Raw genomic sequence first — 27,677 nt, forward strand, 5'->3', positions numbered from 1 at the left:
TTTTTTAAGAAATGACGGCGGCCATTTTTGAATTCAAGATGGCGGCCGAAGTTGTAATTGGATCGCGTGTGTCGAAAGAGCATACAAAAGTATGCAAGTGTACCAATTTTCATACTTTTTTCACATTTTGAACGATTTTTTTCTAATCTACTGTACTATAGTACCTATACTACTAGGGGTTTTGATATTTAAAAAAAAAATTATGCAAATTAGGTAGGGTTTGGCAATTATATAGCATATTATATAGACACAAACAGTCTGTGGTGTTACACTCGTCTGGTTCGTTTTACAAGATTTCATTGACAATATCTTTAATGCAAAATTGGTATTTCTTCTCCACCCTGCCGATAAAACGTCTATATTAGAGTAAAGTTTTGCAAAACATGTCAGAACGCAGCATAACCTATTTATTTCAAACGCCATCGCTACAAAGCGGGTATGGCGCCATCTATGGTCACAAATTGTGATTCATTTTGGTTTATAAATTATTATTGCGATATACAGATGGCAATCGTTTCTATAATGTACGTCGATGGTTGCTCAATTAAAACTGACTTCTTCTTACTCACTCATTTGTGTCCTTTTTGTGGTGAGCTACAGTGTCATTGACACTTTCATTTCTGTTCCATTGAATGACCATTTCATAGAGGTGTGATTATATGGTTAATATTGTCTGTTGTGTGTGTGTGTGTGTGTGTGCGTGCGTGCGTGCGTGCGGTGGGTGCGTTTCGCGATGCGCGTGTGTATGTCTGTGTGTGTATGTGTGCGTGAGCGCGTGTGTGTACGTCTGTGCGGCCGTGCGCGCACAAGGCGCGTGTGAATGTCATGTGCCGTGTGTGTGTGTGTGTGTGTGTTGTGTGTGTGTGTGTGGTGGTCGCGTGTTGTGTGTGTGTGTGTGTGTGTGTGTGTGTGTTTGCGATAGTCAGTGCACACCGCTGGATATAAGTAGAACTAACAGTGTTCACAGGTGTTGTAAAGGCACATCTGCAGTAATGTTTTGTCACTGCTCGAATGAGATACGTAATGGGCTATTCGCCTGCGAATGCGTGCGTGCGCGCGCGTGTGTGTGATGCGCTACTGCATATGTGCTAGTGCACTTTTTCGACACCGTGCAAATTAAGCTGCTGTCATCCAGCGAAGAAATGACGGCGGCCATTTTTGAATTCAAGATGGCGGCCGAAGTTGTAATTGGATCGCGTGTGTCCTGTCTTTAAATAAAAGAGCATAAAAAAGTATGCAAGTGTACCAATTTTCATACTTTTTTCACAATTTGAATGATTTGGATGCATGGTATCCTGACCTAACCGACTGTACTATAGCCCTTATTCATTCACATACCAAAAATGAGCAAAATCCGTTGAACCTGAACTGACTAATGGCAATTCCTATTTTTGCCAAAAAATTGCCGTGGCTCAAAAGTACGTCGACTGGCGTGCTTCAAAATAGGACGTTTAATATGGGAGCATAGCAGTAACAACTATACCCAAATTCCAAACGGTTCCTGAGTTATCGTTGACCGTAGCGAAATGTTGACGGACGGACAGACGGACAGACGTACGACGGACGACGACCCATGGCAATAGCTCAGCTTGACGATGTCAAGGTGAGCTAAAAATGGGATTTACCGGCAGGTTCTGTCACAAGGAGACACCTTGTGTGGCATGTAAACATCAGTTGTGGACACTTTCTTGCTGGGAGCTGGCAGTATGCGTTGTTTATTATCAACTGTAACTGGAATGTGGTGGATTAGCGATAGACATCGTTATTTCACCCAACATCAAATCTCCAAGGACACACAAGGTCGAACAATAAGTTTTGCTCCAATCCAATTTGCTAATTGTCAGCCCGAGTTAAAGCTTATGCAGTAGCTGATTAATGCAGCTTGAACGAGGGCCTATATATTTGTTGTGCACTGCATATAACTTTATTTGCAATCTTAATATGGCACACCATCAATGCATAAAGCATTTTATATAAGGTTAAATGTTCGGAGAAAAGTTGGGAAGGGTGAATGATTGATCACAAGTGCATTATACATTTGCTCTAGAAAATTACCTTTAACATATTGAGCATACACATACTGGCTTCTACAACACGTAGAAAACGGTTTTAAATGGTAAAATATTACCTTTTTTTCCAAGATAAACCTCCTCGACTAGACAAACACACATAGAATCTTGGTACATAATAGCAGTAATTATGAGTTTTGATGCTTGCAAATCATGGTAATTTAACGGAACAATATAATAATTTATGGACGGATACACATCTGAAACTTACAACTGTATATATAAATACAAACTCTACAAACCCGTTGTGAAGACTTAAGTATGCCTAAATAAGGACTCTCTCGTATAAAAACATATATTGAGATTAGAGGAAAATTCACGTGAGATTTTTGCCCCTCTCTTTTCATGTTTATTTTGGATATACAGACCCCCCTTGAATAATGACCTAGGGCCATTATCAGAATGATTGCAGAGTTAGACCTGAAATTAAAGCTAAGATGACACCTTGGATTATCAATGCAATAAGAGAATAGCATTGTCATAAACAAGTCATACTACTGCAACGTGATAATCTCAACTTAGTGACAAGGCTACAAGTTAAAGAAACGGAGTTGGGACTGTTCTGATTCTGAAAGTTAGGACTAGGACTAATTATGTGGCAAATCATCGTTCTGACAAAGCCTACCCCACCCCAAAAAATTACAATAATAACACCAGTTGTACCTGGCTAGCTATGTAGGCTAATTGAAGACGTGCACTTATCTTTCTCATGATAAGACCTTGGTAATGCCATCAAATAGCTTATCTAACATGCCCTTTACTGTTACAACAACCCAGACCAGGGTTATTGATGGATCACTCTTATGGGTTTAGGACCTAGAGGTCATCAGAGATGCCAACCTGACTGTTTACCAGCTCAGGAGTCATTCGACAGCGTTTCCCCTCCCAACGGGACTCCAAGCAGGCCTGGGGCTATCAAGTTCTTCAGAGCGGTGCCTCTGTCGTAATACAGTGTCTCTCTCCATCTGCCGCTCCTTCCTCTGCAGCCAGTCCTCATAGCTCTGTTCCGCCTCTTTTATCCTAAAAAAGAAACAAATCGATAAGAAGAATCAGAAAGATTTATTCGGCTCACATCACAACAATGTTTTAACAATGAAGTGGCATTCACATTTTGACCGATCCAGACTCGTCAGGCACCTCATTCACCCAGCCTGGTAGTGTGGGTAGAATATATTTACTCATTTCAGCAGCGTATATAACCAAGCTGCTAACCCTCTTTCATTCTAAATGTTCCAAGGTGCCACTGACAGCAACTGTACTAGAGTGATTAGGATTTCAGCTAGAAGCAGAGCAATATATTTGCATTCAAAGCTGACCTCCTGTACATAGCTAACAAAGTTATCACTGGATGTCTACAGAAACTAAAAAAACATCTTGACTGAGCGCAGATATGTCACGAACCCCGTGGACTCCCACTTGTGGACTCCACTTTGAGATTAGAAACGCGCAGCAGATATAAACAGATCAGATTAAATATAGATAGATTAAACATAATCAGATTGATCTGGCAAGAGTGCTGGATATGGTACGAATCAAATATAGGCAAATATCAAACCTTTCAAATTTTTGTGAGCGCTCTAACTCCTTCGTCGTGCATGTCTTCCTCATTGTTTCTTTCAATTTCTTTCGAATATCTACGTCTTTTCTAGATTTCCTAAAAAATCACAACATAGCAAAGTCGTAGAGCTAGAAAAGTGAAATAGAAATACAGCTTATGCTTTAACATAAGGACAGGTGACACACACACATGCGCACACATGAGTATAACGCACTGGTATATTGATCTTCACGTAGCAAAAATCAAATACGTAGCTATTTTTATCCAAATCCAACAGCTCTGCACATTCACTATTCTCGTCTCATTCTCTCATCTATTTATTGAAATTTCGTGGAGAATTTTCCGATTAAAAATAGCTCACCAGAAATCATATAGCTTCTGTGCCTCTCGCCATTTCTCATTCTTGTTCTCTTCTATCTGTATGGTTTTGACTCGTTCCACCCTATTAGCTTTTTTCTTTTGCTCCTTTAGCAGAATATCTTTATTCTCTCTCCATATCTCAAATGTCTGAAAACGTGAGAAACAAATGATACACACACGACTCGACTGTAACATTACACTGTAAGTGTAATTATTGATTGGTACTTGATTACACACAAGCACACATGTACACGCACGCAAACACAGCCTGACTGTCACATTATATTGTCTGTGTGAACATTGATTGGTCATTGATTACACACAAGCATGGATGTACACACACGATTACACAGCCTGACTGTCTTATTACAATGCACACACAGGCAAGGCATTATCAGGCATGAGAACAGGTTGAGATGTTTTTGGAGGGAATATTTCAATTTGTGCCTTCAGTTTGCATCGCACACTGTCCTGCTATGGGGGGGGGGGGTCTGGGGGCATGGCCCCAGAAAATGTTTGAAATTTGAAAGTGCAGATAGGCCATTTCCATGCATCCTGGGGGAAACTGCAAGTCAGGGCATTCTGTTCTTAGTAAAAGACCAATTTCATGACTAACAATTCAAAGTCTTGTAATTTTCTATGAAAATTTCAATGTTTTATATACACCGCAATATTTATCTGGAGTTCCGTTACTTCTGTGTGAAATTTGACGTATTTTTCCTGACTTTTATGAAGTTTAAATTAAAAATGGCATCCATTTTGACAAGAAAAGTACACCTTACCCACCTCAAATTTTTATTAGTTTTTTTTTGCATCGATCTCAAGAATGACCAAAATGGAGAGAGAAAAAACCCGGGAATCTGCAAATCCGCGGAAAATTCTCATGCCTGCATTATACAAGTATAAATGTACAAACAAATGAATGTGCGCAACCACACACGCAACCACTCACGCACACAATCTGTCACATTGCACTGCACGTGTGAGCAAAATACAGCACAAATTAGGTGTGTGGCAGGCATAATACCTTTAATGCGATTGTTTTTTGTTCTGCTTTGTCTATCAACTCTTTTTCTTTTGCCTTTTCAGTATTGACCTTCTCATGCCACTTCTTCTTGAAGAACTCCTCCCGTTTCTCTTTCCAACTCGTGAATGACAAAGCTGCCATTTCTTTCTGCTCTCTCTTTGCCTGTTGACAGAAATGTTTACGTCAAGCATTTCTTTATGTTTAATGCACATTTTCAGTTCAAGGAGGTTTAAATCATGCTACACAAAAGATTTATCATTCAATATCTGCAATAAATAAAAAAGAATTTAAAGCTGTATACGGTTCACTCCTTACAGTGCATTAATAGGTAACCTACACTGTGACCATATTAAACAAAACATGGTGATGATATTCTTTCCCTGCCTACACCATAAAATCTCAGACGAATTGCTGAAAAGTTTCAATGACCAGTGTCCAGGCGGGCTTTTCAATAAAGTGATGCCGCAGATTTACTCCTACCGCTAAATACATCCAGTAAATGCACATCGCATGTCACACTGGCGCTGCCACGCCACGCACCTCTTCCTCTTTTGCGCGCTTCTCCTCCTCCTCGGCGACTGCTTCACGCCGCTTACGAGTCTTCTCGTCTGTCTTGCGCCAGTACCAGTCCTCCCACACTGCCTGTCGGATGCTGAGCGTGTCGGTGAACGCTGGAGACGCTACACGCCTGCCACGCGGCGACGCCGGCAAAGAGGCGATGCGTGACCGCGCTCGCCTTACGGGGGCACCGCTAGACGTGCTCGTCTTTGGCCGCCTGCCAAGAGCCAACGTCGGTGACAACAAGGGAAATGTAAGCGACACCTATTTCTGTAAATTTAACATACATTGGTAATGCATTGCGAAGCCGCGGGTCAGTGACACCGAATATGATAGCGCAAATGACACAAATGGACGTATGAAAATGAAAATATACACATTGTCATTGTACAAACTGAAATGTCTGCGGTAATATGCCAGGGCCATAGCGACTTGCATATCATATAAAAAAAATACCGGCAGAACGTCTAGCACACCTACTGGAGTAAATTACATATTTGATACAATTTAATGAAATATATCATAGGTACACAGTAATTTTGCCCTAGTTTACGTGTAAAAAGTATTCAGCGGTTTACGCACAAATACATCACTTACGTTCTGTTGATACTATCATTCAGCTGTGGGTCCGATATGCCTGCTCCTTCTTTCTGCAGAGTGATGGACTCATTCATTTGCGTTGTGTCCAGAGTTTGCTACTCAAAATATGAAAATTACTAGATTTTAGTAAAAAGGCCCTCAGAGATTTCGACAAGTGCCGCGGAGCGACAGCGCTCAACTGACGTGTACTGTAGCCGGGTATTCTTCCGATAAAACTCACTGGCAACCGAATGAAGTGCGTCCTCCCGCCACCACGTTCGCGCTCAGAGCATATATCTAGGATACTACTAATACAGATCTAAAATCTATGATAGGCTTTGCTATACTGGTAGAACAGTAATAAAGATACACCTGTGTAACTTTAATGACTTCTCTATATTAATATGTTATCATGGATATGCGTCAAGCGTGAGCGTAGTGGTGGTGGTGGTGGAAAGAGGGTGGGGAGGGGAAGGGTGGGAAAGGGGAGGGTGGGGGGTGCCGGGTGGTGGGGCTCTAATAGCAAAGCAGTTCAGTCCCTTTGTTAAAAGTCAACAAATCCGTGTTTACCCCTCCTCTTGAGGGTCAAAAGGTGATCAGACACTTGACTCTTCGCACGTCAGTCAGCGAAAGCACATTTCATGGTCCTTTTAATAAAGTGATAAAAATGGTAGGTCAGCGCTGAAACAAAAATGTTTTGCACTCGGTCCGTTAGACCATGTCCTCAGAAAATATCTGATATCTGACCTTTCCCCCACTGCCCTTTGACCTGTGACCTCCAATTTTGCGCTGGTGATTGGTTTCCTCCCAATCACACTATACATCAAATATTAAGAGCGTAGGTCAAGCTGTTGAGATTTGTGCCGCAATTCCGCATTTCCTCCTATACCTTAAGTTAAGAAGGAAATATTCTCCCTCCATTAACACACCTTGACCTTTGACCCCTGACCCCCAAATTCGACATCCCGAGTCCTTTTCGCGATCCCCCCGACGTCCCGAATATTAAGACCGTACGTCGAGTGGTTAAGATTTGTGCCCAACTGTTGACAGATGCACGGACGGACGCACGGACGGATGGACAAGCATGCGATTCTACAAGCTGCATCCGACTTCGTCAGCTGAGCTAAAAACCTGCATAATAGCATCTTAACCTCCCTGTTTTGTCACTGTGAATTCATAGCCAAGCTTGCCACGTGTGATTTGATCCGGACAACGATTATATTAATGTCACCCGGATAACACAGCTGACGTGAAGTCACACTATCACTACATCGCATGGTAATCGATTATTTCTAACAAACACGATTGCAATAATTTAATTCAATTCTCTCATGATATGTGCAGCCAAATCCTGAAGATACAACACAGCAGAGGGCGGAGGAAAAAACCAACACCTCATTACTTACATGCTCGACACTAGAAGAAGCTCTCCTTACTCTAGGCGAAGGGCGTGGTTTTATTATCACAGTCTGCTCTGCACGAGACTGGGAACACTCGTCTTCGGTGAATGTAGCAAGAGAAGCGTGATGTCTCGGTGCTGGAGACGGTGCTTGAGTGGAGATGATTGAACCAGTTTGCACGGAGGCAGGTCGGACTGTGTCTACCGAGATCCCACTCCCGCTGCTGCTACATATATACACTTTATCATGAATAAATCTATACACCAAGACACATCTACGATAAATATTAAATCTTTACGTTATGTTGTTAAAGTCAGACATACTCTCTGGGTGCGTTGTCTGAACGCGCTATAGAAACTTTGAATTGGAATTTATTAAATGATGTTTACTCATGAGAAATATCGTTTTGGAACAGTAGTACCAACATCTAAAATTTTACTATTTCAATAACACAACGATAATTAAATAAAACAATGTTGCATAACGCCAGCTTATACCGTACCTAAGAGGGGTGTCTTCTCTGTTGATTGGCTCTCCACTTGTGCTTAACAGATGACTTAACATTGCAAATTACGAAAACATGTAAAGAAATTATTAGGTACAAAAAATGTGCATAATATAATTCATCAATAATTTATAAATAGAACTGCTTAAACATGCCTTCAACATAGAAAGTTTAACACATTTTTCATAGCTAAATAATACAATAGTTAGAAGTTATGTATTCAAAAAACTTCAGTAGTAATTATTATTTAAAAAATGATAAGCTGATTTATGAAAATTTATGAACAACTGGTGGGCTAACCTAATTACATTCCACATCTTAGAATGAGGCTGGTTCATTACCTGTAATTCCCAAGGTCACCATTCAAACCTGTTTGAACAGATTGTTGTGATAGTGTCATGGATGGCACACTTCTGTTTAATAAGGCGGGTACCTCTGCAGACACATTCACTGGAATAATTAAAAAAACAAGACCGTTATGACCTTTAATTGTTTGGGTTATATCGAATGCACCCATCTCAGTAGAGCTAGCACAATCTGTTTTATGATCATGTAACAAATGCATACTTGCTGCGTAATGAATATCAAAACTAAATTTGCAAGTTATAGCCACTTCAAGATGCATACTACAACAAGAAAGATGAACCATGTTGGCACATCTAATAACAGCCCCTATTAAGAAAACCATTATCACAACAAATCAAGTACCTTTTGGGGGATCATCATGTCCCATCTCTGTGCTCCCATCTTGTGTATTCAATCTGTTAGTAAGAATTACGATCAATTTCTTTCCATAACAAATTCATAGTCCCTACGCAACTCTATGTAAAGGTAAATGCAATAAGCATTAGGAGAAAGATTATTCAAAATTGTTATAAAGTACTTGAGCTATATAATTACTGAAAAGAATTCTGTACGAGCAATAGGATGTACATACTTGTCATGCTCGTCTACAGAGACGCTGCTACGGGGTGGTGATTTAGGTGGAGATGTACGTGTAACATCTTCCTTGTTGATCGTTTCATCAGATTTATCCATTAATTCCTTTTTTTCGGAATCACTCTTTTCTCTGTCATCGACTTGGTGATCACGAGAGCGCGACTTGAGAAATTTTGAATGATATGGTTTATTGCCGAGCCAGACATCTTCACGTAAAGAATCTTCCTGTGCTGCGCATGATTGCTTGGGAACATCAACCTGGCTACTGTGGTGCAACTTCAGCAAATGCGGGCTGGAGGAGGATGGTGTCCCGACTTTATCACGCTCATCTAGATGGAGTCGACTAGGAGAAACACAGTTACACAACACAGTGGTATATTTCATGATTTACTAAAATAACACTGATGTACTGTTCACAAGAGTAAATAACTAAGAGCCAGTATATCCGTAATTTGAGTTTATATCAAAATGAATGCTAATGCTTCGTTATCATAGTCTTGGCAATCCACTGAAAGATCCTGCATGATCCATATTGAAATTATAGGTTTGCAACATCGATTGATATAAAAACAATTTCAAATTTATTAAAGCAAAAAAATAGCAAACATCAGACAGAGATGCAAGGACTTATATACTTACTAATATAACTAAGATATGTCCTACCTTCTCGGAGTTGGCTTGGGGCTTTCTTTTACTGTAAAGGTGGAAGTACTTTTGAATGATGCTTCATTGTTGTCATCCTGTCTCAGAAAACTATCTTTTTCCATTGATTGTTTTTTCAGAAAGCGTAGCATTCCATGTTTGCTCTCATTGGAAAGACTCCTAGGTGTATCAGTCGATCTACTGACGTCCAGCATTTCAAGTTCTACACAAGTAAAACAAATAATACTAAATTATAAATAAAACATTAAATTTCACATAACAGGTTGTTAATCGATTACATTTACAGAATTTTTTCCCAGTTCTGGCTTCTGTAATTTTGTTAAGCAGTCGTTGTTGTAGTTCTTTCTTTGTATGAAATCAGACCTGCACATTCTCACTATTAAACAATGTCTAGTACTCTATCTTATTTCTATCCATCTGATTTATATGTTTTTAATGTGGCATTGTAATACTAATTGTAATTAAATTGTAATGATATGTTCATGTGTGATGATGTTAATTAAATATATGTGCAATTTTTTCTTTTGTAAATTTAATAGTAACTGTGATATACATGTGTAGTTACTTATCATTTCATGTCTTGCATTCAGTTATTGTTATAATTTAAGATTGAGCATCTAGTGAATGCTTCTTTGAGCATTTTTGCCATCGTCTTTATATTTGGGTCCTTCATATGTCTATTTGTCAATTGTATTACTATACCTCAGGTTCAGGTAGTCTCAGGTTTATTTCTGGAACCTGACCAACTTAACTTAACTTAGGTTAGATTAACTTTGAGTATAAACTAACCAGTACCACATTGCAGAGTGATTGACAAGAAGACTGTACAGTCAACTCTCCCTCCCTCGCTGCATTTACTGACAGTGACAAATTGTTATGACATATGTAACTATGTATTATTTGTACGCTATGGCTATATGCCCGGCAGCCGGGCACGGTCTTCGATTTCCGAAATGCCCGGCAGTTCCTAACCCTAACCCTTGTTTACTTGAGATAACGCTGAAAATTAAACTGCCGGGAATTTAGGAAATCGAAGACCGTCAGATATATGCCACTCTGAGTCTGTTATTTGTAACTTGTAAGCGTTATTAAATAAATTCCAAAATATAAATCTAATATAATCAGGTTTGATTTGGAGAACCAGTGATGAGCTACATACAACAGGGGGGGGGGTACTATACATAGGTATATGTAGCTCCTTGATTTACAGTAGAGTTTCACAGTGATACCACAAGATAGTCCAGTCATAAAGTGCACTCTACCGGGAAATCGAGTGAAACAAGCTGGATTCTTCACTAATGTGTTGGTATTGGTCCATAAAAAACCTAAAAAAAAGTTACAAAATTTTTGTTGGTCGGAAACTTTTTTACGGGCCACGCCCTTTTTCCAATTTTCGCGATTATGGGAAAATTGTGTAAATCTTACCTGAACACTTTATAGTCATGTTATACATGTTACTAGGGGTATTTTGGGACGGGGAGTCGATTCCAACAGTCAATTTATTCATAAATTGAACGGTTAATGCTTAATTGACGAATTAAGCTAAAGATAGCAGAACCAGACCACAACAAAACATAATTTACATAAATCTGTTACCGGATATACAATAGCGCCATCTTGCGTTAGACGCGTATTCCGGCAGTTATTTTCAGCTTTAGTCATTGTTTAATTATTAAGGGTTTGTTATCAATCATCTTTAGACAAATTTAAGATAAGTGAAAAATTTGAGCTAGAATTTAAATTATAATTTTAATTTATGGAGCACATAGGCCTATACCCACAACGTTTCCTTGTAACACGTGTAAACCTGTGTTCACGTATTCCCAGTATTTGCAAAATAAGATTAAGTTTCGTTGAAGTAATACAAGTACTTTTAAAAATGGAGAGCAAATGTTCGGCGCAGTAGACTGACGTAAAAATACATCCTGATGTGTTTCTATGTGCCCTATGTTCGATGTTCTATTTTTACGTTGGGGTGACCAGGCTGACGTAACAATAATAAAATTGAAATGAGCCGATAGATGGCGATACGTGTGCTATATATATAATATATCCAGAGCATATAAATCACGTTGATTTATATGCTCTGATATATCATAGCCGTCATTTATTGAAATTATACTTTTAAGTTTTAGAACACATACCTACCACTTCCGATAATAATAATAATAAACCGAGTTGTACGAAATTTTCCCGCAGCATAGTGAGAGACCTGTTTTCCCGTATGCCCAGTATATATGCAGTTGACATGCAAATGACAATGCTGTTAAAATGCAGAGCAAAAATTTACGAAAAATAATGTTCCGATGCAAGCAGTACGTGGTCACAGTAAGTCTTTCAGCACGATATTGCAAAAAAATAATATTAGTTGACGACCTGTTGGTATCAGTATAAAGACATATAATAAGTTTATTCCTATATTATTAAATTCATTGAACGGTGACCCTGTGCCAATATTAGCCGTACGCAACAATATATGCAACTTCCCAATGAAATCTTATACTGTGTGCTTACATAAATAATTATGTACTGTTCGTTTTTACTCATACTGCAGAATAGGGTTCAGACACTGTATCTCCCAAACTTACTACATGAATATCGCACGTTTGTGATCAAATCATTTGGCACAAATATGTGCGCCAACTTTTATTAAAAAAACTAAATTAATGCGCACTTCTTAGCTGCTGCAACATAGGCCACTATACAACTCTGAGTTCACGCATGTGCTTTATATCGCTTTGGGATTTTGTACTTAATACACCGAACATATCAGTCTTTTACAAAAAAGTTTAAAGTACAGTGTTCAATTATAAAATACAAATTTAATGTATGAGTGCGCATCACAGACCTATTTTTCTTCTTTCACGATGTCCGCTCGTTTCTTGAGTCTCCTGTATGTCTCCGCAGCCAGAGAATATCACCGTTCATCAGCACTAGCAGAGACAGCCTCCCGGTTAAAATCAAATCAATCATAATTTTAGCACATATCGATTGCGCGCGAGAACGAGTTGCCTGTGTGGTGGGCAGCTGGTTACACACGGACGGCTGGCGGTACGAAAATAATTCCCCATGTGTGTATATATATAGGCCTATATGAGAAACGGCGAATTACCATGTTCTCGGCAGTACGTATAGGACGAAACCTGACGACATCTTTCTTCGCTGCATTTCGTTTGAAAAGCCTGGGATATTGGAATATCATACTAGCAAGTCGTATCTGAGAAGAAAGCAATACGTAGAACAATGATATGGCGATATCGGTAAGCGCCGTCATAACTACGGTTGTGTTTAATTTTATATTCGTATAATGCATATTGTATTAATGTCCGTTAATTCGTATTTGCAAAGTATCAATTTTATACGCCCTTAACCGATCTGCAAGGGGTAGACGTACATCATACGTGTCATATCTATTCAGTGAAACTTTTCACGCATGATGTAGTAATCTCTAAGATAGGAGACTTTGGAATGAACTCTTGCTTGCAATGCATCGATTTGCCCAGTGCATGTATCACCATGAGCCCGCAAGTTAATAGTATAGAATACGTTTGCGATTGAGCCACACTGCATGCTATATATGCCTTATCTGTTGAGTGTTAGAAGTCGGGGTAGAGTAATAGTCATAATGTAAAGGCGAATACCGTTGGTTACGCACGCCGTATATATGTAGGCACGCATTGACCATATGAGATGGACAGCGCCGCTCTACAGCTATATGACGTTTCTAAATAATGATCGATTGAGCAACAGAAAGCGAGACGTCTAACTCAATATATGTGATTGCTCTCGTTGCAGGCTGCAGTTTGTGTTCGCACTACATCCACGCGTAGTGGGTCAATGATGTGGTTTAGCAATGCCCGCGGGCCCTTGACAAGCGCAGCCGTTTGATGGATAAACCCAACCACGCGTCCATTGTGCTTTGGCAGCTCGCAGCATCGTTACGTGATCAGCTCACATGACTTTCTACATCACCTGCTAGCTCATCTATGTCACCACGCGCTGACGTCGACGGTTAATTAATCAATCGCTGCGTTGTAAGAACAACTTGGCGCCGACATGAACAAAGTGCTTCCCGGCTTGTACGTGGGCAGCTGTCGCGACTCGAAGGACGAGCGACAACTACGCGAGCACGGCATCACGCACATCCTGTCGGTGCACGACAACGCAAAGCCGCTGCGCGACGACGTCGTCTACCTGTGCGTGCCGGCGTCCGACGCGCCGGGCCAGGACCTCGTCGTCCACTTCCCCGCCTGTGTCGACTTCATCCACGCAGCGCGGCTCGCCGGCGGCGCCGTGCTCGTGCACTGCCTCGCCGGTGCGTCGCGCAGCGTCACCGTCGCCGTCGCCTACGTGATGACCGTCACCGAGCTGACGTGGCGCGAGGCCCTCGAGGCGGTGCGTCGGGCGCGCACCTGCGCCAATCCCAACTTCGGCTTCCGCAGCCAGCTGCGCGAGTACGAGGAGGGCGGGCTGGCGGCGGAGCGGCGGCGGCTGCACGAGAAACACCCCAGCGGACAACACGATGATTGTAACTATGTCGCAGAGCTGGTCACGGGAGGAGGCATCTCGCGCCTCGGCTACACCGACGACGTGTTGGCGCTCCTGCGGGGCCTGGACAGTGTTGCAGTGCCCTCTAGTGGGAGATCTAGGGTAATACAGGAGCCGCCGTGTGCACAAATGGCCGTCGCGTGGAAGGGAAGCAAGCAGGTGCTTGGCCGGACACCCGATGCATCGAATAAAATCAAGAAACCACTGGAGCGAGCAACAAGCCATCTGAGAGACGGCGGCGACACATCAGATAAAGGTGTTGATCATGCCTGTGTAGATGTGATGAAGGTTTGCAATCAATAGCGCGGAGTTGTCCAGCTGTTCGACAGATGCTGAGAAAATGATGTTGACAAGCAGCAATACCACTTTCCCGTTGTCGCCCGGGTGAAATCGAGCCAGAAGAAAGACAACAAGGGAATGTATAGATGAAGCACCGCGTGAGGAGAGTCGGTTATAGTGTGTCTCTATGGAGTACTGAGGTTAGAGGTACGTACGCGTAGCCTCAGCAGCAGCGAAGTGGAGCTTCAGTTGAAAAATAATGCTGAAAGATATATGCATCGACGACGCGAGGCGTAGTTTATTCAGTGGTAGCCATAGGGGCAAGCACGCAATAGCCATTCACATTAGATGAATGGCATGCAGCATTCAGTCGCTTAATACGATGTTCGTGTCTATAGGACTGCCACGGAAGGCGATGTACAGGGCCGTAGGCTAAGCAAATTCCTAAGGGAGGCAAAATTTCATGACTCAACTGTGTAATGATGAGCGACGGGCGCAGCTCTTGATCGACGTCCATAGTGTGGTAGAGGTGGGTCTGAGACAAGGCTTTCACGGATAAGTGACCAAAAATATCACGTTAGAATTGTATACGATTATTAGCTCAGCTTTATTTAAATTTTGCTCCAAAATCTAGGGGGCAGCTTCCCCTTGCACCCACCCCCACAGGCTACGGCCTTGATGTTGGTGAGCAAAATGGATGGTGACTACGACTAACGTTTGCTTACAGTGATGCACAGTGACGATCAAGTGACTGCCATCATAGGTCCTCGTGTGTAGAATCGTGCCTACCAACAGTATTTAGTTGTAAATATGCTTACTGTTTTTGAAGATTATAAAAATAAATTATTGCACGTATGTGATGCATAATTATTGAAGATTAACAGCGAACTGAGAGGCAAAAAGATTCCGCTTACTCGTACGTAGACGTTATGTCGGACAGTTTAGTAGGTTAGTAACGCGATGCCGATTTGCCGTTGTAGTCTTCTGAAAACAGTAATACAATCGTTTCAACGTAGAATACGTTATAACCACGAATTGTACTATAAGCTATCCAGCCATCTGTGAAGGAAAGATTTTGCAGTAGATTATGTAGCGCAAGTGTTCTCCCTTCGTATTCTTTCTCGACACGTAACCTAGCCATTGTGTGCTACAACCACTTAACCAGTAATTCATATTTCATCGTGTGCCTTAAGCCGCGCGCGCATGACTAATATATAATGTACATTTCACGTTTCCCCCGCGCGGTTAAACACTTCCCGGACACTTCACGGTCACCGTTCTATAATGAAAACTATTAACTATGAAATCGTCTAATGGAATCCGTCGATAAAGTCCAGCAAGGTTATAATCATTAGCAAGCTACTTTTGATGGCTTTACTCTTGTTAAAGGGTCGCACTAAGCGTTATTTAGGCGTATTTGATAGTCGTGTTTTGGGGTGATTGAAAATCTACGTATGACGTTGTAGCATTTTTACTCAGTTTTACTTGGACCTAATACACAGATACAAGGAAAACCTGTTCTGTTATATAGTGGCTCAGATGTTCCTTGTAGAACCCCTTGTTCCGATATATTAAAATTCGATGTAAAGGCCTCCTAATGTGGCAACGAGCGATAATACATAAAGAATTCGTGTGTGCCGAATACACTCATACCGTCTATGTCTCTACTTCACGTGAATTTAATGTGCAATAATTACATATCTGTATTGAAAATAAGGCTTCCAACAGCCTATTTGTTGCACCAATTGATAGATTGTGTTACGAGAAATGTGGGTGAAAAAAAACTAGGCGAAATGCGCGACACCTTGCATTAGCATATCACATAATAAGGGCGGTTTGGGATCTTTTCACTTTCGCGCATCCGTTTACAGCTTCGTGTAGTGAACCTTCCTGGCTCGTGTCTAAGTCAGTCTCACTGTACTACCACTATAACACGCAGAACGTACGGCCGATTGTACCATGATGGAGATGTATCCGCCCGCCGAACATGGACTGTGTTCATCATTCACACCAACCTGAGCAAAATTACAGTTTCATATATTATGGTTACCGCTTGAAGTTAGCTCACGTTAGTAAACACTTTTTGGTAAACGTTTATCTTTGTAGAAAATTGCACGTGCGTGTGCTGCTAACTCTGTTTTACGCTTTTGCAACGCATCAAACAGTTTCATCTCGTTATAGACGTGCTATGCAGTTAAAGCCTGAAATTCAAATGTGTAAAACTGCGATCGTGCCATGATTAGCAATATATCTGGATTATCGATTAACGCTCCTAATTAGAATACTTGAATTAGAATATATTCGATGTACAATCTGCGGATGGAATCTTCGTGAAGTAGTTACACGCATTTATCTCTGTGTGGCCTTGCGTCGACAACGACAGAGATTACGTCGCTGACCTTGCACTTACGAATTATCATATGACACGCAATCTTCGACAACGATCTGGGTGTGGAACAAAATACAGCGGTGCGAAGGGCTCGCGCTGGTCATGTTAACGGCAAGGGTAATTTAAAATCTTTACTCACGGCACATTCCGGGTTAAATCGGGCTTTCAAACAGTATTGCGTAAAACATGATTATTTTCAGGTGGTGCTTTTATACTCGCCTAATACATACGATAGGCACAAGATTTTGCACAGGATAACATTTATTCCTAGTTGTTGTTTTTCCTAGCAAGTATAAATTGCTAATTGAGTGTTATAAATGTTCCCGTTGTAGTTTCCACTCTATAGGTACTCGAACGGTGTCGGTACTGACCAATCAAATTACTGAATCCGTGCTGGTACCGCGCGGCATTATCCGTGCAGTAGTTGAATTCTTGGCGCGAACGTACCTCTCATCCAAACTATGTATGATTGCAATTTCGCCATTCGATTATCCTGCAGTATGGAGCTGTCTCTCGGCTGTTTCAAAAGCTCCCGTCCATGCACGGTTGACCATTGTATTCAGAAATAACTACATTTACCGTGGTAAAATAATTTTACCGCGGTTAAATTAGAACCCCTTTACCCAAACAGAGGACTGAGATAACTGGACGCCTGTCCTGCATGACATGTGCGGCTGTATGTCTATTATATATTATCAATTTAATGATTGTAATATAGTACTTTTCTTGAGGTCACACTATTATAGTAATGTATCCTAAATGACGTGTGACATGTGCAGCTGTGTGCTTACATGACTAGAGTATCCCAGGTATGATAATAACAGCATGCCACACACACGTTCTCTGCATGCACATCGTACCAGTTGTTAAATTTCCGCGCGAACGGGAGAAGTCGATATTTCGTTTTGTAAGTGCGCTTTTCGCTTTTCTCTTTAGTATGTATATATATATATTACCAGGAGTTAATAATGACAAATTATGTTTGTCATTATTAACTCCTGATATTACTGATATGTGTGTGTGCGCGTGTGTGTGCGCGTGTGTGCGTGTGTGAGCACGTGCGTGCATGCGTGTGCGAGCGAGGGTGTGTGTGTCTGTGTGTATGTGCGTGCGCATGTGTGTGTGTTTGTGTCTGTGTGTCTGTGTGCGCGCGCGTGTGTGTGTGTGCGTGCGCATGTGTGTGTGTTTGTGTCTGTGTGTCTGTGCGCGCGCGCGCGTGTGTGTGTGCGTGTGTGTGTGCGTGTGCGTGCGCGTGCGTGTCTGTGCGCGCGTGTGCGCGCGCGTGTGTGCGTGCGTCCGTGCGTCCGTGCGTTCATATGCATGTGTATGCGTACATATACGGGTGCGTGCGTATATGTATGTGCGTGCGTATGTGTGTGCTTGCGTGCGTGCGTTCATGCGTGCGTAATTACGTGATTTAACACAATAACTTCCACATAGAGTCAAGAGCTAATAATACCTCTAATAAGGTATAAGTAATAAGCTAATAAGGTATTATTAGCTTTTGATAGAGTGTAAAGTCAACACTCTAGCACTCTTGGCATGTGTACAGTATATTTGCAAGCAAATTTGGCGGCCTGTATGCAACCATCAACTTACTGTCTGAACAATTTTACTGCCTCTGGAAACTGAAAAATCTTGCTTCAGCGAATATATCTCACGACCTCCCTTACCACCCCACGCATAGTTGGAGAATCAGGGTGCGATGCTCCGAGCAAAGTGTATTTTGTAGATAGACTTTTACCATGCACACGTGCCACGTTTTCCAGAAACCGACAGCAATCGGGACCGCGGGGCGTGTAGCGTGGCAGACTACGGCGATGGTGATGACGATGACGACGCTTAACTTGTCCGTTCTACCCCCTTGAATGAGCGCGTATGTATAAGCTCTATGATAAACGAGCACGCGCCACGGCGGAGGGTCGCGCCAGTTAAAGCTAAATTATTACAACAGCAAAGAGCTTTACACCCGGCTCCCCCACTCAGAATATTAGGTGGACGCCTACGCTTGTTCCATGATTTCAAAAATACCCGCCCCCTATCTCAGGAAAGACCATAATTTTTTACTCCCTTTTTCCCGGCCTTATGTCTCTTTTTCTACCCCCTATCTCAGGACTCGGTAGAAATACACCCGGCCCCTATTATATCTCTGGACTCTTCAAGAATACACCCCCTTAGGCCATGAGAATTGAGGTATGAGTTTACCGTCCACCGCCCGCATGCCGTCAGAGCCACCGCCGAAAATATTCATTATTTCAAAAGTATTTTATTATTTTTATTTTTAAATCATTAAAACCCAAGTTGTCTATTTGAGAGCGATTAAAACATACATTACCAATACAAAAACGCTATAGGGCCTACTTACATCCTTCATTGGGGTCCTGATCCCCTTCTGGCTCTTTGAGATCTTGAGTTTGGTTTTGGTTTAGGGCGCAAAAGCATGCTGACGTATCCTGAGTACATCGACTTACAGCCCGATCCCGAAAAACGTGAACAATGGGTTAACTACAAATATTAAATGAATAATGAAAAATGAAAAATGAAAAAAAGCCTCATTTTTCAAAATATCTCGGACGGTAAACTCATACCTCAATTCTCATGGCCTTATCTCAGGATTTATGCGCTCTTTTACAGTAATTCTTTGGATACTATATCGTAAAAGTCGGGGATTATCAATTTCTTACGGGCTGGTTTTAAACACCCCTTCTTAAAAATATCTCCGGGCCAGTTGAAAAAAATACCCTCTTTTCTGTATTTCTCCGGATAAACCTGCTAAATGTACCATTTTTTAAAGGATTCCTGGGCCGGAGATAGCTGAACAAAAAGTACCCCTTTTCCGGAGAAATTGGGAACGCGGGTGCGGTGCATCCGTATACCCATGAGTGGGGGCGGGGGCGGGGCTTAACACCAACCTTTAATGGTGGGGTGTGTTACTACAACCTGTATACTACCCCCAGCTATTATAAAATTCCCAAGGAAAGTCTACAGAACGCTGCCTTCTGTAACACGGCGTAATCTGATAAGTGGAATTAAATTGGATCGAATTAGGTCTAGACAGTCCTCCGAACAGTCCAAGACATATACCACCTTTAAAAATATTTAATTTCGTTTTCATTCTTTTCATTTACGCATACCCGAAAAATATTATTCTTACTACTGACATGAAACACTTTAGGGACCTCCCACGTCGAGTAAAACACAAGTTAAATGTCAGGCAAATCCCACTCGACTTAAAATCCTTCCCACGCGCTGTTGACCCATACGTTTGAACACCGAGTATCATATAGACTGATTCCAAGATGTTTACTACGTACAAGATAAATTATTCGTGATTACGACGATTCGGTCTATACGCTCGCATTACTCGTCATAACGGTACGAGTTGGAATGTGTAGGCCGTAGGGCGTATGATGCGTATCTTTTTGTCATTAAAATACATCCATACAGCTTAGATACCGTATCTGAGCTGTATGGACGTATATATATACTCATATAAAATTTACGGACAGTAAGCAAAAACTAGAAATAAGGATTACACTGCTAAATTAATAGGTTAATTAGCCTGAACGCGCGATGTTGGCGAATGTCCTTCCGATCTTTAGTGGCGTACGTGTGTCCTTCGATTACTAATGTTGTCACCAGGGCAATATGCTGTGTACACACAGATACCCAGCCTTAGCGGAGAGACACAGACAGACAGGTGCAACTATACTGTCGACTGGTGTTGAGCGCACGTGATCAACAGCAGCAGTGGCGAGCGGGTGAGTACGAGGTCAGATTTCGCCTATCGAGCCAGTACACTGAATAGTAAAAACTGACAGCATGTCTTGTGCAGTCTTGTGCCAGCGGCAGGAAGTTGCTGACCTTGTGCGTCATGGGCAGTGAATAGGATAGTGTGGCGCGTGTATAGAGCAAGAGAGAGAGAGAGAGAGGACGCGCGCACAGGAAGAACGGATGCGAGGGAGAGAGATCGAGCGAGATAAAGAGTGAAAAAAGAGAGATGGGGGGGGGGTGAGATAGAGAGAAGCAAAAATGAAAACATGGAGAGAGAGGGTGCGTGGGAGATTGAAAGCGAGCTGAGGAGAGGGAGATAGAGAGAGGCGGAAGAGAGGGGGAGGGAACAGGGGCGTAGCTACGGGGGGGCCTCCCACAAATTTCTGTGCCCCCCCAGGTGCCCCCCCACTGAAAATTCATGCTTGATAAAAAAAAATTGAATTAAAAACAATGCCGTTAGAACAGTATAATACAAAGAAAAGTTATATATTGTGCTCTCCCCCACGAAAATGTAAGGCCCCCCAGTGCCCCCCCGCTGAAAAAATCCTAGCTACGCCACTGGGAGGGAAGGAGGACGGAGGAAGAGAGAGAGAGAGAGGAGAAGAGAGAGAGAGAGAGAGAGAGAGAGAGAGAGAGAGAGAGAGAGAGAGAGAGAGAGAGAGAGAACTGAAGCAAACCCTCGAGTAATTGAGCATTGGGTCGGGCTACTGCGAGGTAACGCGCCTTCTCACGGCCGGCTAGCTCTCTCATAGCCGTTTCACGAAGCGCTCGTTAAGTTAGTGATGGGTTAAAGAAGGTTTTAGGATACCTTATATATAGAGTGTTTCACGAAAGCTCGCTAAGTTTCCAGTTTCACAAAACGTCTCAAATAACTCAACGACGTTGCTATTAAGGAGGAATCTTAAGGACAGGTCAGGGGCAGTACTTAGGCTATCGTACAGCAAGCAACGCGAGATTTCCCGCGTGTTTTCATTGTTATGGCAAGCAGTCGTGTAAAGCGAAACCCTGCCGAAAAGGTAACTTCTCTGTGTCTACGAGAATACTGTGCAAGGCCTGTGAAGGCATGATGCGCAGGGGTTAAGTGTGGCTAAGAAGCTTCTTATTGTGGTAGCGGATTTTGAAGAGATGAAAAGCTTCCTTGCACCTTACATGTGCTTTGACCGGCTTCGGTGTATGTAATTACTGTATCCTATGGCGCCAATACGGTGTCAAAGTAAACGTAAATCTAAACCTTCCGAATTTATGTTACATTTTTGTTCAGTCAATACGTCATTTCTGGTAGTTCTAGTTGCAGGAAATATGACAACCTTGCTTTAGTTTAATTATTTCTCAGGTACTTGGCATTTAAAAATTCTTTTAACATATTATTTTTAGTTTGCACGCTAGCTGTTGTACCTACATTTATTAAACTAAATGACGCGATAGATTATAGCGTAGCAACTCACAGTGAGCTGGGTCGCCATTAGACTTGTAACATGTCTCTATATATAGACTATCCAGAGAGACATGATACAAGAATGCGTGGCACAGCTTTGCTGTCGATCCTGAGCGCTGCGCGCGGATGAGACGCGCAGTTCCGCTGGATATGCGCACGCGACCGCGGGGATGTTTAAGTATGAAGCGCTGTCCGCAGTGAAGACGCGCCAAATTCGAGGCTCGGCGCACGTCTCCACAGCGGTCAGCGGATAGTCTGTAGTTTTAGAAGATAACAATGAAGACTTTGTTCTAAATAAGAACTATCGGCGGCTAAATAAGAGCAATATACAGACCTTTGAATTTCTTGACTAGTCAGTCAAAGGGCTTGTTGGGGGTCCATTATGCAGAGCGTCCAATTGAAATGGCCCATGAAATTGTCAAGTGGAATTGTGTTTTTCGGAACCCCAAAGAAAATGTCTCCCTCTTACATGCACCCCCTCTCTGATCAATCACGCATTCAGGCGTAAACAATAACAAAGATGAAATTGTGTTGAGTTTATGGCTCTTGACGCACGATCGTTGACGTACAAGACTGATGAAAGCACAGGCACTTGGAACGTCTCAATAAAAATAAATATTCACAAAATTTTTCATAATGATCGCCTGTGACCGCCTGTGTGCAAAATAGGTGAACGTATGTAAAACATCTACGGTTAGTACTTACTGTGACATATCGGTGACTAACTGAAACCACTAAATTAGTAAAATGTTCCATGCACCTTAAGAAATTCTGAGAAATTACGAGGTTATCATCGCAAAACTCCCTAACACCGCCCATCCTCATGTCACAAAGCTATATGTAAACAAACACGCGTGTTGCGAGGTGCTTGCCACCGATATCCATTTCAAGGCCCGCTAGGCCAAGCATAAAGCGCGCGGGCAAGACGTCACACACACAGCTACGTTCATTGGCTAAAACAATCGAGTAGCGCGGTTAGGGATTTTCGAAATTATTTAATTTGAAGAAAAACTTCAATGTTCAATGAATGGCGCACTCGTTCACTTCCGACAGCGAGTGAAAATGCCGAAAATGTTCCACTTCGATGCGAAATGCATCGGCCAGGCATTTCATTATTTACGAAAAGTAAACAGCTAGGCTGGCGAAAGACAGTATGTACAGTAACTGGTCACGTCGGTGATGCCCCATTCAGTTCTATCAACGAAGAAGGCGGGACTTGTTCTGATTACGGAGATGCGAAAATGCAACAGAAGGACGTAGCGCAGTGCGTTAAACAACGTGTTATTTTCGTATTTGTGGCAAACTCTATCGTAGGAAACCGTTCTAACATAGCAGAATGCCCTAGTTCCTGAGATCGGCGATTTGGTGGTCCAATGGGTCCCCATATTTAAAAATATCAAAGTCTGGTGCGGCTGTGATTGGAAGACACAAAGTGTCAATCCTCGGCGCGCCTCGGCATCATGGCCGCATCACGTCTAGTAGCAAGGTGTAGAGATAGGGTACCAGTCTATGCCGCACTTTAACGAGGGACGTTTAGGACAGCGTTAGGCTCTCGTACAAAAATTCTAAGGATATCCTTAAGATGGTGTTTTTACAATAGCTTCGTGAAACGGGCCCGTATACGAATGTGGCAACGAGCGAGCGACCGCCTATACGTCCGCTGCGAACACGCTGTCCCGGCTCACTCGTCCTGAACGGCCGGGTTGGAGTGGGACAAACCCGATTAGCCGCCCACAGAAGCAGGCACGAATCGAGTTCGCTCTGAGCAATGTGCGATGCTATGTAGCATTAGCTAGTAGTAGTAGCGGTGTATGCGATACGCAGAGCAAGCGTACTGGGACGCGAAAGATTTGTTTAGCCAGCGTGTGTGCATTGACATGCACCACACGGCTTGCAGCTGGCGAATATGTACGTGCCCAGCGTCTGATTGCGTGTAGGACGACACCGGGGAGACACACGCGTGAGAAAGTGTTATCGTGACTTCTTGCTTGCAGGCACTGGTACAATTATGGATGACATCGCAGCCATGGAGTACTTAGATTATCTGAATATGAGCGCTGCGAATCGCAGTACTGCGCTGCTGCCGAGCGATAACTGGGCGCCATTGCACACTATCGTCGGACCCGTCGCGTGTGCAGCGATCGCTGTGCTCGGGATTGTCGGAAACGTACTGGTCATTCTCAGCGTGCTGCTGAGCCCGTACATGCGGGGCAAGCACGAGAATTGGCTAGTGGTCAATCTGGCGGTGATCAACCTGTTGTTCGTGTCCGTGTGCGTGCCGCTGTTCGGTGCGCACTGGTCACTGGAGTCGTGGCCGTTCGGACGGGAGATGTGCCGCTTCTTCAACTACACAGTGCTCCTCAGCTACCTACTAGCCATCTACACGCTCCTGTTGATGGCAGTCGAAAGGTATCTGGTCGCACTAGACCCGACAAAGAGTCGACGTCGCTTCTGTTTGGCCTCGATGGCTGCCATCTGGATTGTGTTCGGAACGTTAACTACGCTGTACGCGCTCAGGCACACGACCGTGTACAGTCGCGCACTGACACCGGGCGGCCAGAGAAAGACCTACTGTCTTCCGCGAGGTCTGAGCCTGAGAATATTCTTCGGATTTATGTTTGGGATCGGCTACGTCGTCCCGCTAATCGTCATCGCTGCACTCTACGTCGCCATCTTGTTCCTGATCAGCAGGAGCGGCCGCAGCGTCACCTGCTACGGCCAGATGAAGCGAGCCACACTCCCGTTAGCGGCTCTGGTCATCGCGTTCGGCGTCGCCTGGTTACCATATTACGTCATCAGCTTGGAGTCGCTCTACGGGGAGCTATGGATCAGGAGCAGCGTCCACGCAGACTGGATTCATCTGCTAGCTACGGTCAGCGCCTACCTGCACGCGTGCGTCAACCCGCTCATATACGCGCTCTTCTCGCCTGTCTTCCGTCGCCGATTTTGGCAGCTGACCCGCTGCCGGCGAGAGGATGATGTCATCTACGGCACGATGAAGTCAGAGGAGCAGGGCGACATGGGCGATGACGACGATCAGGAAGAATCCTTGTCAAAGGTTAGCTCGGCGACGGAGAACGTTGCTCTGTCAGAGCAGGTCACGACGAGCATATAATCGTTCGCATTGCAGCGGTTATATACACCACAACTAAATAAGCGGCAGCCGCGAAATTGGTCAGTTCGTGGCATTTACGTACGGCAGTGATAGCAATTGGCAGCGTCTACAAACAGAAATCTGTACAAATATTATATGCGCACATACACCCGAGCACCCATACACAGATTACACACGCATATACCCGCATTCTATGTATATCCTTAAAAGATCGTGGACGTACTGCAACGTATAACATCTTCATATCGTTGTATAGTTTATATGTTCTGTGTGCATTAGAAAGAACTCTGTATGTTCCTGCTCTAGCTGTTATATAACAAATTTGTTAATCTAAAATATTTACGTCGCTTTCTCGATCTATATGGACGATCTGTATGAACATATTATCAAGAGCGTATAAAGAAGGCTCCTTCTTTATACGCTCTTGATATTATAAATCCACATCAATAAAACCGATAATTTAATAAACACGACTTAACTCGTTATGTTTTTCACGTCACTGCTGAAACCTTGATGTGGTGCCATGTTTTATTAACCCGATGATATATGAGGGCAACGTGCGCGGAATAACATGGGCGATGGCGTCATAAACGATGCTAGGCACCTGCACGCTCGCGGGCGACTAGCATAAAATTCTTTCGTGTATAAATTCAAAGAAAGCATTAACGCGCGCATCTTCAGCCAGCGGCATGCACTAGCAGGACTGTTTAGCCGCATCAGCACTTCTCGTTGCAAACGTAACGCTAAGCATTCTACCCTATAGAGATATCCCCGTAGATGCATTTCCGCGAACGTGCGCGTCGATTAGGGTTTGCGTTACAAATACGTGCAAATATATTCGAAGGACATTTGAGAGACATCCCCCATCTACGGTTCATAATGTTATTTACACAAATACTCATATGCTAATTTACTCGCGTACGTTTACAAGGATATACACGCACAAGAACGCACGAGCGCTTGCACGCACGCAAGAACGCACGAATGCTCATACGCACGCAACAACGCATGAACGCTTGCACGTACGCAGGAACGCACGAACGCTCATAGCTTCATACGCATGTAATGGCCCAGTCACACATACACGACGCACGGCCCGCGCACTGAAAATTTTGCAATTTTGGCCAGTGCGTTGTCTTTCGATGGGTGTGCGTCAGCATTCGTTACTCGTTCGTCGAGCGCGCTGGACCAACGCTATGCATTCGTTGTCATTCGCTGTGTGCGTCGGGATTTTTGTGCATGCACAAAAATGTGCGCAGAGCTCGTCGCATGAATGTACACGCCAGAAGGACGCCAGACACGCGCAAAGCGCGCTGGACCAACGCCAGACACACACGGAGCACACGCTGGGTATTCGTTGTATGTTCGTCGGCTGAGGTGTAGCGAACACCTAGCGCACACCTAGCGCACACCTAGCGTGCTTCTAACACATGCCCAGCGAACATGCAGCGAATATGGGCGTCAGGGGCGGATTAAGGCTCACTGGTGCCCTAAGCACTGACCAATCTTGGTGCCCCCTCCTTTCCACACTGACCCAGTCCATTTTAGTTGTTGACCTGTCTGACCAAATATACAATGCAGGTTGCAGTAGTACAAAAATTTATGTAGGATTTCATGGAGGGTGGTGATAAACAGGCGGGGTGTATGGGGGTCCTCCCCCAGAAATTTTTTAAAATGTAGATCGCAAGAGATGGTATTTGAGGCAATTTTGAGCGTACATGCATGTACACCTTCATTCTGACTACGAGTCAATCTATTTGTTTTTTTACACGTTTCAGTTGTGAGAAAGACCTCTCTGTTGTGCAGTTGGTGACCATTAATGTTAAAAATATTCTTAAGGCAATTTCAACATTTGGAAAGGCACTCTCTAGTTTGTCTTCTGTAATTGTGTTGTAAAGTTCCATGTGAGTAAAAGATGTTTTCTTGGTTGTTTTAAACTTATGAAGAACATATGAATGGAACTGCTGAAGCTCTGTAGACAAAGTGTTGTTCATGTCATCTGGATAAACATCAATGAGTGTCTGACAAGTCTTTGAGTACCTTTCACTTTCTGATAATTGGGAATTAGCACCTTGTTGGGTGGCATTAGGGGCCCCTTGTATTGTATTGTATTGTATTGTATTGTATTGTTGGGGCCTCTTGTGGTACACCTGGGAAGTACAAATCTTTATTCATTTTTTTTTATTTTCACCCTTTTCCCAACTTTGTGGTGCCCCCTTTGGCCCTGGTGCCCTAAGCACGTGCTTAGTCTGCTTAATGGTTAATCCGGCACTGATGGGCGTGCTGAACGAGTGCTGAACGAGTCTGTAGCGCGCCCAGCGTTCTTCTAGCGTGTTGCTAGCGTGTACGCAGCGTGTAGCCATGGGGTATATAAACGGGTCCCGCCCCACCTCCTCATCATCATTTCTCCTCCGACCCTCATGAGTGATGACAGAGGTTCCTGCTGATCGTGTCTAGAAGAACCACCTCAGAAGTAGGA

The 27,677-nt window shown here is 43.2% G+C and overlaps 3 protein-coding genes across 5 annotated transcripts; 2 read left to right on the forward strand and 1 right to left on the reverse strand.

Annotated features, from left to right (window-relative positions):
• Positions 1–1,897: 1,897 nt before the first annotated feature.
• On the reverse strand, positions 1,898–10,902 carry LOC106813077 (microtubule-associated protein 9-like). 3 transcript variants are annotated; one of them, XM_014817129.1, is made up of 13 exons: positions 10,840–10,902; positions 9,659–9,860; positions 8,994–9,338; positions 8,765–8,817; positions 8,398–8,506; positions 8,054–8,107; positions 7,558–7,774; positions 6,170–6,267; positions 5,555–5,789; positions 5,015–5,176; positions 3,989–4,134; positions 3,625–3,723; positions 1,898–3,089 (listed from the first exon to the last, which is right to left on the reverse strand). In XM_014817129.1, exons 2-13 carry the CDS (start codon positions 9,850–9,852, stop codon positions 2,933–2,935), a joined length of 1,869 nt encoding a protein of 622 aa, XP_014672615.1. In that variant the 5' UTR covers positions 9,853–9,860; positions 10,840–10,902; the 3' UTR covers positions 1,898–2,932. The 3 variants fall into 3 exon arrangements, with proteins under 3 accessions (XP_014672615.1, XP_014672613.1, XP_014672614.1); XM_014817127.1 differs by having other exon boundaries at positions 7,558–7,777; XM_014817128.1 differs by having other exon boundaries at positions 7,558–7,777; positions 10,818–10,891.
• A 2,812-nt stretch (positions 10,903–13,714) lies between these two features.
• LOC106813074 (dual specificity protein phosphatase 22-like) lies at positions 13,715–14,509 on the forward strand. Its single transcript, XM_014817123.1, has one exon. The coding sequence runs from the start codon at positions 13,715–13,717 to the stop codon at positions 14,507–14,509; it is 795 nt and encodes a 264-aa protein (XP_014672609.1).
• A 4,219-nt stretch (positions 14,510–18,728) lies between these two features.
• LOC106813079 (allatostatin-A receptor-like) lies at positions 18,729–25,706 on the forward strand. The gene is made up of 2 exons (XM_014817130.1): positions 18,729–18,750; positions 24,078–25,706. Exon 2 carries the CDS (start codon positions 24,092–24,094, stop codon positions 25,196–25,198), a length of 1,107 nt encoding a protein of 368 aa, XP_014672616.1. The 5' UTR covers positions 18,729–18,750; positions 24,078–24,091; the 3' UTR covers positions 25,199–25,706.
• Positions 25,707–27,677: the final 1,971 nt, after the last annotated feature.

This window comes from Priapulus caudatus, unplaced genomic scaffold, assembly GCF_000485595.1.
Source record: "Priapulus caudatus unplaced genomic scaffold, Priapulus_caudatus-5.0.1 Scaffold723, whole genome shotgun sequence".
In the NCBI taxonomy this organism is placed as follows: domain Eukaryota; kingdom Metazoa; phylum Priapulida; class Priapulimorpha; order Priapulimorphida; family Priapulidae; genus Priapulus; species Priapulus caudatus.

Excerpts from the sequence above, each read along its gene's own strand:
- LOC106813077 (XM_014817127.1), bottom strand. The coding sequence starts at position 9,852 with ATGCTGGACGTCAGTAGATCGACTGATACACCTAGGAGTCTTTCCAAT. Across the intron at positions 8,818-8,993 it reads TCTGTAGACGAGCATGACAA|ATTGAATACACAAGATGGGA; the intron begins GTATGTACATCC and ends TCTTACTAACAG. Across the intron at positions 8,507-8,764 it reads ACATGATGATCCCCCAAAAG|TGAATGTGTCTGCAGAGGTA; the intron begins GTACTTGATTTG and ends TAATTATTCCAG.
- LOC106813079 (XM_014817130.1), top strand. The coding sequence starts at position 24,092 with ATGGATGACATCGCAGCCATGGAGTACTTAGATTATCTGAATATGAGC.
- LOC106813074 (XM_014817123.1), top strand. The coding sequence starts at position 13,715 with ATGAACAAAGTGCTTCCCGGCTTGTACGTGGGCAGCTGTCGCGACTCG.